At 48.1% G+C, this 12,279-nt stretch overlaps 1 protein-coding gene across 9 annotated transcripts in view; it reads right to left on the minus strand.

Annotated features, from left to right (window-relative positions):
* KIF16B (kinesin family member 16B) overlaps nt 1–12,279 on the minus strand; it is a 244,002-nt gene that overhangs the window by 123,176 nt on the left and 108,547 nt on the right. For all 9 annotated transcript variants that reach the window (XM_064475898.1, XM_064475897.1, XM_064475900.1 and 6 more), the window contains exons 13-14: nt 1,432–1,551; nt 535–586 (exon numbers count right to left, since the gene is read on the minus strand). In XM_064475898.1, coding sequence (XP_064331968.1) covers nt 535–586; nt 1,432–1,551 — 172 coding nt within the window. The remainder of the gene's footprint in view (nt 1–534; nt 587–1,431; nt 1,552–12,279) is intronic.

Below are 12,279 nucleotides of genomic sequence, written 5' to 3' on the forward strand. Positions count from 1 at the left end.
TCCTGTTTTCCGTCGTCATCTTTACACAGGTGTCAACTGGGAAAGATTTCTCATTAAAGGGTCTTACATCCTTTATCTGTACCTGTGAGCACACTGCCATCAATCACTCCCTGCTGTGACAAGACTCGAGTGATTTAAACAACGGTTCACTTGAACGACGTGACAGAGGATAGATGTGTGCTGGGTGAGGAGGAGGAGCCACAGTGCCATTTTATCCGCTCAGCTAACTGCTCGGCATTATTCCTTTGAGTTCAAAACTATAGACTACACATGTCGGTCAATATTGTATTAAAAATAAATATATAAACCTAACCCCCCCCCAAAAAAGTTCACTAAATAAATAAAAATACAAAAACGGGAAAAAAGGAATCACTGGGAAGTGGGAATTGATAAAGATTTTCAGAGGAGGGTATAGCTAATGTGGTAGAGCACATGCTTAGCATGCATGAGGCCCTGGGTTCAAGCCCCAGTACCTCCTCCAAAAATATGTGAATAAACTTAATTACTTCCCCACCAAAAAAAAAAGGTTCTCACCAATATCTTGTTCTGTTGAAGCATCTTCTCTACCGACATATGTCTGACCTTCCTGGGAAGAAAAGTCAAGAAAAATGTGTTAGCAAGAACATGAGGAGCGGTCTGTTCCTCCATCTTTCATTGAAACCCAAGCAACCTGGTGACCGATGGGCTGAGCTCCGTCCTGGGCAGACCACAGCCTCGGCGCACCTGGAGTTAACGGCTGCCTGTGTTGTCTGGACAGCGGCAGGACTCCCGAGGCTGGGCGCCGGACCAGGGCTAGGCTCCTGCACCAGCACGCGTCAGTCACCTGCCCGGGACAGCAGTCTCACTGAGGTTCCCGATCCTTTCTGATACGTCTCCCCTCCATGGCCAGGGGTTTCTTGTGTCTACAGGCACAGCTTATGGGCACAAAGCACAAGTGCAAGACCATTCTCATTTTAAGTCATGGATCGAGAGAGGATTCCCAAGTCAAGGTCACAGAGGCAACCACTGAGACAGATGCGGGAACTCTGCTCTCTTGACACGGACAGCCTGCTCAGGACCAGGCGGGAGACACAACTTTATAATTAACACAGGGGGCCAGGAAACCGTACATACAACAAATCCCAGTTTGAGATGCTTTTAACTTTTCTTTCTTGGTTTGTCTGCCTTTTGTTACTTACATTCCACTTACTGATTCTACAAATGAGAAGGCAGAGTGAATGGCTCTTAGCTGTAGGACTACACAAAATGGGCACTTCTAATACCATGGAATCCCAGTGAACTGCTGGACATCCCCAAAGGGCTCAAGGATTTGTTGCACGTTCTCTACTGTCATGGCTGTGTCGCGGACACGGAGGATTACCATGGACCTTGCTAGTGTCCAAAGGGAAAGCTGAAAACAAAATGAACTTGTTCCACTCAAGTAGCTTCTACCTTCAAGTGGTACAAGATGATCCCAGTGCTCAGAAGGTCGTCATCAATGCCAATCAAATGCGGCAGCTCAGAATCCAGAACAACGCCAATCCCTTCCTTCCTCAGGGCCAGAGTCTGTTCCTGAAATCGGGAGGAAAAGAAGAGGAAAAGGTTACTCTGGGGAAAGAAAACTTCATATTCGGTGCTCTTTAGAGTATTAAGATGAGCCACGTTTTATTTTTCATCCAAAAAAAATTGGCAAGAAAACAGACTATAAACTTCGTGTTGAAATCCTGGCCTAGAGTGCGCAAAGTGAGCTTGGAACATATAAAAAATGAATTCAATTTACTGCCTGATAAAGATTCATATATATATATTAACACGCATGCGCACACGCGAAGCTAAGCTCACACTTTGCCTTCCTTAGGAAGGGTCCTAGGACCACTCGACCACAACGCCATCTTTCCCCTCTTCAGAATCTTTATCTCACTTAACACCGAGATGTCTCTTGACTTGGTGGCTCTTGTCTCCAGCTACTGGGGTCGAACTGCACGTGATCCTAAGTGCGACCCTTCCCTGTGCAGGAGCCACCCTCAAACAGAGGTACCTGACCCTCTGTCTCCTGCATCACCTCCTATCCACTGGATCACTCTCACCTGCACACAAACCTGCACAGATCTCCAACCAACCACCACCCCCACCTCCCGTGGCCTGGGGTCTTCCTCCAACTGCCACCAATTTCTCTGTGCCCCTTAAGAGCAAATCACCTCCAAAGAGTTCCCTACATTTGTGGTTCTCCAGTTCCTCCCCTCGGGCTTCTCTCTTGAACCCACTTCCATGGAGTCTTTCATCCTAGGAACTCGAGCATCTACAGTCATTCCCTTGAGGATCTCATCCTGACTCTTGACTCGTCTATATTATAGACATAATCTATATAGTTGTCCCTGGATACCAACAGGGGATTAGTTCCAGGATCCCTGTAGATACAAAATCTGAGGATGCTCAAGTCCCTTATATAAAAGGACACAGTAATTATGCTGTACACCAGAAACTGACAAAATTGTAATTGACTTCAATAAAAAAAATTATAAATAAAAAGGACATAGTATTTGCATATAACCTATGCACATCCTCCCTTATACTTTAAACCATTTCTAGATTACTTATAATACCTAATACAATATAAATACTACGTAAATAGTTCTAAATATAGTGAAAATGCTATGTAAATCTTTGCTGGAGCATGGCAAATTCCAATTTTGCTTTTTGGAACTATTTGAATTTTTTTCTCCAAATATTGTTGATCTGTGGCTGGGTGACTCCATGGATGTGGAGCCGGCAGATAGGGAGGGCTGTGTTGTGTGATGACTCTCAGATCTAACTCTCCCAGCAGACCTCCCCCTCAAAACACCACACTCATGGTACATCCACCTGCCGGCCTCAACACATCTGCAGGGATGCTGAACAGGCAGCTCAGACTTAATGCACAGCAAGTCCAGCCCATGATGCCCCCCTCCTCCCACTCCTGCATCCCACCCCATCTCAGTAAATGCCAGCATTCCCTGCAGTTTCCTGGACCAAAAACGAGGCTGTCCTTTGCTCTTTTTCCTCCTCTAAACCCTCTAGTACTTAGTGTTGACTCGACCTTCAAAACATTCCACGATCTAGTAACCACAAACCAGCGGCGCCACATTCCTGCCAGGTCCCAGCCGTCATCACCTGCACCTGGACAGCTGCGGGAACCCGGATGCCACCACTCCCACCCCGACCATGGTCCCCGCTCTCCCCGTCAGCCAGAGGGACATTGCGGCAGGCCTCTGCGCTGCTTGGGTCAAGTAGCTGGCCTGCCTCTCATGAGAGAAAAGCCGCCCTCTCTGTCCGGTTCTACAAGCTCCACATCACCTCACCTCCAACTGATCCCTGCAGCTGGCCCCCGCTCACTCCTCTCCAGGACCCGACGCTCCCTGCTTTCCCTCAGACGGGCCGCCCGCACCCCCTCCAGCTTTGGTCACTGCCGTTCCTTCTGCTTTGTGGGCTGCCGTTTCCTCTGTCCCTTCCGAGGGTTCCCACTCGGCACCACTAACGCTCTGGACCAGATGGTTCCTTCTCATGAGGGGCCGTCCGTGCTCCCGAGGAGGTGTAGCAGCGTCCCTGGCCGCTGCCCGTTCGATGCCAATAACACCCACTCTCCCCCGAGATGCGACAACCAAAGACGTCTCCAGACGCTGGCAAATGTCCCCTCGGGAACAAATCTGCCCCAGTTGAGAAGAAAGGTCTTCGATGTCTGCATACCTTGGCCCTCACCTCCTCAGGACTCTGCACAAAAGCCACCTTCCCCATCACCCCATACAAATGAGCAACCGCCAGCCTCTCCTGTCCTGATGCATTTCTCCCCTTGGCAAGCATCACTCTGTGATGTGTTACAAACAGCTTCACCACTAGTCCCGACTGGACTGAGACCCAGGGCCCGATTCCACGTCTGGCACAGGGGAGCTCCTGAATCAGTATTTGTCAAATCAACAAGTGAGGGGCAGACACGTGGAGTTCAGAGGGTCGAGAGCAGCCTCTCAGGGCAGAGACTGGGAGGCCCACCACCGGCAGCGCATCTGACCCAAGATAAGAGACCTCGAAATCAGGCTTCCAGGAAAGTCCTGGGTGGGAGGCAGATGCCAGGAGACTGAAGGTGAAAGTTCCACCCTGGAGGTTAGGCTGTGCTGACTTCAGACTGAGTCACATCCAAGAGCATGAGGCTGTGTTCGGTGATTCCAGGTTGGCGGGAGCAGCAGACGAGCCAGCCCAGCTGCTGACAGGCCGCAGGTCAGAGATGCCCTGGGGAGTCTCCATCTCCCCCCAACCCCCTGCAACCAGATGCAGCTCCTCAGCCCCAGGGCCCAGCAGGGCCTGAAGCATAACTGGATCTCCTGACATTCCTGGACTGAATACACGCATTTCATGTCGTTGAAACATTAAAACAATGTACGAAGTCTGCCACTCTCCCGGTGAAGAATTCAGAACTTCGCAGCCTTGCAGAGAAGGGGCCCCTGAGAGGCTCTGGGACAAAGCGGTGGCCAGAGAGGAGGCCCTGCCTTCATCTCTGCAGACAGCCGCGCCTCCCCTGCACACACGCAGAGCGGGAGTCGGGCCAGAGGGTGACTGAGTGAAGCGGTGAAAGGAGACAGTTAAAAAACACACACACACACACACACATAAAAATCATCACTTGAGAGAAAGCAATTTAATTTAACGGCCATTAAATAGATACGCAGAGAAAATGACCAATGCATAACTTAGATTCAAGAAAAGGAAATGAAGTGTTTCATTGTTCTGCAATGACTCCTCGTATCAGCTGGGCTCCCGCCCCGGAGCCAGAGCCTCAGGCTTGGAGGCCAGAGACCTCAGTCACCCTGATTTGCAACACCAAGGCCCCTGCAAGTCTTGGCTGAAATGAACGATCTCAGCAAACCCACCCCGCTCCTGCCTCTCCGATCCTGCCAGGATCTCTGCTTCCCCCTTGCCCGCAGAATTCAAATCAAAAAAAATTTTTTTAAGATATATATTATGGAGGAGAACTTAATCATACAGCTCCATCTCGTGAAAAAATGTTCTCAGTGGGAGCTCTGAACTCTGCCAGCACCGCACACCCGGCAGGCGGCTCCTGGCGGTGGACTGTTCCAGGCCTCCCTGTCCATGTGGAAAGGGAGGGACTGTTCCCCTAAGTCCAGAGATAGATGCATTTTCTTTCTGCAGAAAAGTGGACAATAACCCAAAAGGGGGGAGCAGTATTTTAAATTCTAGTTGCTCCCACTAGAGAAATTGGACTTTATCTCAGTTTAGTTTAATATATTTTTTAAAACCCATTGAAAAACACTTCTTATTTTCCTTCCTTAAAACAAGTCTTACAGACTTTGAAGATCATTTGAAATTCATAACTTCAGAGCTTTAGGTCAAAGGCATTACTTGTCCCCACCCAGATCCACACTCACAGACACACACACACACTTCCATACAGGATGGGTGAAACCTGAATTAAGAGTACGTTTTTCAGGACTGGGAGTGGGGGCAGATGAATTTATGATTAATGCTGCCCTGAAGCTCTGTGACATTCAAGCTGCATTCACTATATGATATTATAAAAGTGTCACCTCATAAAACTAGAAACGAGGGTTTAAATCATTGCTCAAGTGAAAAAGTAATTTCAGACAAAAATATCTATCACGTATAAAATATTTATTGAGTGGCATCTACTGTTATGCATAATTTATGAAACACCTCTTTGATAAGATGCAATATTTAACAGAGCAGAGCTGGCAATCCCTTCCCCAGCTCCAGGCACACCGGGTCCCAAAGAGAGAAAGCGCTAAAATCTGCACAGCTCACATATTCTGTACTAAACAAAGCTTCCGGCACCAGGACTCACATAAAAAGGAAACTACCGCCTGATAAAAGTGTCAAAACACAGCGTCCGCTTAAACATGTTCATCACATTTGCAAACAGTACCTTCAATATGTTTTTCTTCAGCCTCTGAATTTAAAACGTGTGTCCAGTGCCGGGACGACAGCAGCCCCACTCCTGCCACATCCCAGGGGGCCAGATGAGTGATGGGCAGGGCCTCCCAGATGCAGGGGCGAGGACCACCCGGGGCCTGGGCCACCGGAGTGTCCCATGTAACCACCACATCCGTTTATTGGATTGAGCAGGAATCCCGCCTCTTTTCATCATAACCATATCCTCAGGATCTAGCACTGTGTCTGAGAAAACGCAACAACTTTCCTGAACAAAGAAGGGAAAATCAAGTCAAAAACTAGTCAACAAGAAAGCCTTTTTTCCCCCTCTCGAGAAGCCGTCCTGAGAGCTAGACCTTGCCTGGGAAATACTGGGAAAACTCTGACCGTGTGTCTGCCCCACAGACTGAAGAACTTTTGAGGCACGGAGGCTGCGTTTCCTCACGTCGAGTATGTGAGTGAATATGGCTGCACACAGCAGTCACTCAGTACATGCTGATATTCTGTATTCTGGCGCTGTAGGCAGTAAGTGATTTTACAGGACTGTTTCTGTTGCTGTCAGCCAAGAATCAAGTCAGCATCCTTTCATGAAAATTTAGTCCATAAAGAAATACAGGTTTCACCAACCAGTAGAATTTTCTGCAGTTGCCCTACAGCACAGTGCACTTAATTTCTGCAAACCTGACTACATCACGCAGCAGAAGAGGAAGGGGGTGCCATGGTCGGGGCTGAGAGCACCCGCCCCGGAGGGGGACGAAGAGGGAGGGCGGAGGCAGGCAGACAGGAAGATGCACAAAAAATAAAATCATCCTCTGGCAAAGATGTGTCTTAATTTTTTTTAGAAAATTGTTTGTGATTTCATGAATTTAACAGAAGGAAAAGAAACCGAAGTCTTTGCTGAATTTCAACCAAACTTTTCTTCATCACCAGAGACACTTCGTAAAATATCCTTCTAAGTTAAGACATAATGAGACATATTTAGAGGTGGGCAGAACTGTGTGTGCACCTTTCTCATATGTGCTTTGGCTTTGAGTACCACTACCCAAGCTCATCATGTCTGAGAAACCCACCTTCCGTCCTGGCACCTGAATGACATCGTAGCCGTGTCACCCTGGGCATGCTGGATGGTACCTTCTCTCCCTCAGCACGTCAAGGGCACGGCTCCACCATCTTCAGAAATTAAATGCTGTACTAAGGAATCAGGAAGCTAGTCTGACTTTTGAGTCTGTGGCAGATAACCTGTTGTTCTGACCCTGGATGTTTGAAGAATTTCTCCTTTATTTTGAAACTCAAAAGCTTAATTAGGATAGATACCAGTGTTAAACACTCTGTACTCCGAATTTTCCTGTAACATGATATGTTGTTCTGATCTGCAGACTCAGCCCTTTTGTTTATTTCGTTTTCATTTCATGAGAGTTATCTTGTTTCATATTCCATTTTCTGTCTCACGTGTGGACTGTGTTTCGGGGACACCAATTATCCTTGTACCACACTGTCTGTCTTCATCTTCCGGCTTCTGACCACTCTACCATCCTGATCACTTCGCTTGTGTTCACTGAGATTATCAAGACTTTCATTTTCAGTAATTTCAGTGGTTTCGATTCTTTCTCTTGACATTTCTGATTTTACTTATTAGTCCTGTGATGGTTCTCGTTTGGGACCCCAGTCTTTCTTTAGATCTGCAATCTTTTTCCATCTTACTCTCCTTTCATCATCTTGCTCTGTCGGCTGAATTCCCGTTTCTCATTAACTTGGTCACAGAACGAAACAACTCTAAGGACCTCCCTTCTACGCCTGAGGTATGTTTTCATCTACAGCTTCGTCTTCTGCCTTCTGCAGCTATATTTTCTTTGCTTCTTTCTCTTTATCCATCCATTCATCACTACATTTATGTTTATATAATCACCCTACTTTTCCCCTTCATCTGTGTGTGCTCAGGTGTATGTTTCCAGAAATCCCGCATGCTCTAACACAGGACGGGCCGCTCTGTGACCCTCATCCCACCATATCTGTGACCCTTCTGGTTTGAAGACTGCATGGGTCGGTCTGTGTTCTACCCATTTTCTCTAGCCAGATGGGGCGGCAGAGGGCCAGGAAGTCTCAACTGAAGAACCGAAAAGGCTTTGTTTGAATTCCTGGGCCTGTCCTCTCTAAAACTGGCATCCACCTCCTGCCCGAGAAGAGCCCCCTGCAGTGGGGACGCTGGCTGCCAGGCTCCCAGCCCTTCACCTGGGGTCAGCTCTGCCTTCCCTGTCATCCTAGCTGCCACCAGCAGTCATTTCTGTGACTCCCCTCAGAGAACAGGAAGGCCACTGCGTTCCTGCCCAGATCGGAGGGCACGGGGAGGGCTTTAGAATCCTCACTGACTCAGCTTCGAGGCGCAGGCATGGGAAGCCCACCTGAGCAGGCCCTCCACCGCGGCTGGCTCAGGACCCCCTTCATCTGCTCCCTTTTGTGAACTCATGAGGCGTCTCTGCTGAGGGATGAGATGTTTGCTTCTGATTATTATCTCTTCACTTCTTTGAAATTTGTGATGTCATCTCCACCTGCCTCCTCAAGAAGAGGATTTCAGAAGGCTCCAAAAAGGAAGGGAGAAAACCAGGGGTGCTCCAGGTTGGGGTGGGGGCGTCCTTTGATCAAAGACAGTGGCAGAAAACATGGGCACGGACACAAGGGACCACTGGACATGCATTTAACTGCTCAACATGACAAAGAATGGTCTGGAAAGCCAGGCAGATGGTCATTATTTGATCCAGAAACCTGGATGCCATTGAGAATTGTGAAAACAGAGTTGGCTGATACTCAGAAGATGAACTGACAAGGATGCACAGGACGAACAGGAATATCAGAAAAGGGGAGTGGAACCAGGAAGGAAGGAACAGCCCGATGGACTCCATGTGACAATTAGTTTAGACTGATTAACCTTAAGTAACGACTTCCTTCTCAACTGTTTTGCATATTCCTCTTAATTAGAAATAAGGAAACTGAAGAGCTTGTAAGAGTTGCAAAAATTTGATAAGCATCACAAAGATTTTTATTGCTAGGGAAAAAATCCTGACATTTTCCACTAGTACCTTCCAGAGAGCCCAGTGAGTGGAAATTGCGGACTTATTAAAAATCATTCACCAATTTGACAAGCAAGTGTATCAGGTAATTTGCATGTTTCTTTTCTAATACACAAATGATACACAGTCATTGTCAACACAACCAATTAGCTCTGAAATCCTGAAAGTACACGGACAGACAGTCACCCAGGAGCTAGCTTCCAGTTCATTCTTTTGCTCACAGAAAAACTCCTGTCCACCTACCAGACAGGGGAGACAGCCGCCAAGATTACCAGGATGTCAAGGAAGCAGTGTGTGGCCACTGTCTCAGCCACATCCCGCCCTGTGCTCACACAGCCGGCGCGAGCAGTGAGGACCGCAGTGCGTGCCGGCCAGCAGCACGTTCCACGTCCCTGTGACACTGCCTGGCAAACAGGATCCTTCGTGTGAGAGCTCTATGAATTATGCTCCTCAAACCATAGTAAGTCTTGTTTCCTTTTAAAAAAAAAAAATTACAAACACAGGGAGGGGAAAGAACAGTCTGTGGGAGTTAAGGACTGGAAAGCTACCTAAACTGAAGTCTGGCAGGTACCCCAGACCCAGAGAGGCCAGGGAGGACCCGGAATCAGCCTTTGTCAGAATGAGGCTCCCAGCAGGACATGGCCAGGGTGAGACGGCAGAACTAGCAGTCCACCGGGTGGGAGAAGAAAGGAAGGCTCCAGTAGGTCAAGCGAGGGGTCACCTTGGTCCCTCTTTTTGTCTCTAACCCCAAGGCCTGACCACCAGTACCATCAGCTCTGCCCGCTTGGCGCAGTCGGAGTCATCCAGGACCTTCCGTGTCCACTGTCCCTACTCTGACCACCTTCTGCTTAGTCTCTGCCACCCCTAGTCGTCCTGCTTCCTCTCTCGCTACCCTACAATCCGTTACCCATATGACGGCCAGAGCCTTCCTTCCAAAATGTCCAGAGGGCACACACAAAATGCTGCAATGGTTTCTCACACAGCGGCCGCACCTCACTCAGTCAGGCCCAACCCACCTCTGCTACCTCGTCCCCCTCCTCTCTCCGCGCGACTCCCAGCACTCCAGCCACAGCGGCCTTCTCATTCCCACCCAGGGCCTTTGCACTTGCTGTTCCTCTGCCTGGGAAACTCTTCCTTGAATCTCAAGGCTTGCCCTATCTTGTCAATCAGCTCTTACCGCACATGTTGCCTGCTTTCTGAAGATCGAAGTCACCAGTGAATAAGATAGACAAGGTCCTTGCTCCCGGGCACAATCTATGACTCTCCAGCTGGCTCAGAGCACTCCAGTCTATCAAAATGACATATTGTCTGTCTGCTCCTCCAGAAAGCAAACAGTGGGCCCAGGAAAACAAGTCAAGCCCAGGGAAAGAGAGCGCAGGCTGGCTTGGCGAGAGCTGAGCCCCCGCTCTGACTCCAGGGCTGAGACCGTCTCTTACCTTCCCTATCTGTGTGCTCCCTGCTGGGCAAAAGCAGCTCTGGAACCTCAAAAGAAGACTCAAAATGGCCAGAATAAGATAGAAGCTTATATTGGAGTCCTGTTTACACATGAAGGTTTGATTCCAAAAGACAACCATCACAAATTATTTAACAAGGGTCTACAACATCAGTACGTAGCATCAGGAAGTTGCCATCAGACTGGCACCTATTACATCATAAAAATGGAAGGAGGAACGCAGAAGTCTTGCTTTTTACACGACTTTGACGCAATCACATTACAGTACCTGGTCAAAAGAAACACATTTAGGACAGATGGTGAACAGTCCCAGACTCGCCAGGGCAGAAACAGGAAGGGAAGAACCTGGCAACCACCTCCTCCACGGCACTAACAAACCTACATTTCCCGGCATTATCGGCAATCAGCCCCTAAACAGTGGACAGAATTAATATTGTCCTTTTAATGAACAGAAACTCTTGGGGCAGCTCAGTTTCCACTCCACTTCGCATTGCAGAAACCTCATTCTTTATTTAAACGCTGAACAGCTAACTGTTGGCAGACAGTTCAAGAAGACACTATGTAGATCTTTCTGATGAAACAGCCCTCTGCCGGCTGAGCAAATCACCCAGATGTCGGTGTTTAAATTATGCAAAATGCATAATATCAATTAAAGAAATTACGTGTGAAAATATGCAAGAGCAAATTTCCTCACATTAATATTTAACTAGACTTTTTCAGGAGAGCAGGATCTTGTGATCACAAGCACTTGAGTATAGCTGACTTAAATTAGAAGCCCAAAATACTCAGGAGGGCTCACCGGAAGGTTCTTCAAGGGCATTTTTATGCAGTGCAAACTCTACCCCGAGGTAAGACAGCTGAGCAAAAGGCCACTCTCAGTGACGTGCTCTAACCCGGACAGCTTCCGTCTGACGCTGGCCGTAAACGGGGGCTTGTGAAGCTGGCTTCTCCTGCTTCTTCCCCACGAACAAGTCGCACCCGTCTCCACCTCCAGCCTCTGTACGCGATCATGTCGGTCGGGGCAGCCTTCTGGTTCCTCCCAGTCCTGAATCTCATCCATCCTTCCCCCTCCCCTGGGAAACACTTAGAGCCTACCCGTCTGTTCACAGAGGACCCTTCCTCTCAGAGCCCACAGTGATCTGGCCTGACCATCTGCGTCTTCACAGACCAACTATCGTCTTTTTACATACTGAACTGCTCATTTAGCTGCCAGACCAGTGGGCCACCCAAGGAATTTTTAAAAATACCCCGCCTGAGCCCTGCAGCGGTCCTTGAAATAAGCATCTCATTTCAAGATGGACCCGAGCATGCGTAGTATTTTAGGCTCCCGGGTATATCGCATCCATAAGTTTCTGCATCCCCCAAAGAACTGACACCTCTGTTCTGCAGGGTGCACCTTGAGGATGCTCAAAGGGGTAACTGCTGCAATTCCCCCTCCAGTCAGCTGCTTTTCACCTCACTCAGCTAACACGTATGAGCATCTGCAAGCACCCATCAGGCGCTAGTCTATGCAGGGGCTGTGTCAGTGGATAATGTAACATCCCTTATGCATTCTCTACAGCTACCTCTATATTGTTATCTGGGTACAGATCTGAACCTACATGCATGTTATATGCAAAGATACATGCATATTATACAAACCTATCTATAGATATATGTATGGACCACTCTGTTCATCTTGAGATTGATTATGTCTACTTATCAGTATTAAAGATTGCAGCTGTTATCATTAACATCCATAACTTGCTCTTCTCCATTAACAATCAGAATGACCAAAAAAAAAAAGAAGAAAGAAGAAAGCAAACAAAAAACCTGAAATTCAGAACTAGCATTTCTGTTTAACCAAAA

This window comes from Camelus dromedarius, chromosome 18 (assembly GCF_036321535.1).
Source record: "Camelus dromedarius isolate mCamDro1 chromosome 18, mCamDro1.pat, whole genome shotgun sequence".
Taxonomy (NCBI): domain Eukaryota; kingdom Metazoa; phylum Chordata; class Mammalia; order Artiodactyla; family Camelidae; genus Camelus; species Camelus dromedarius.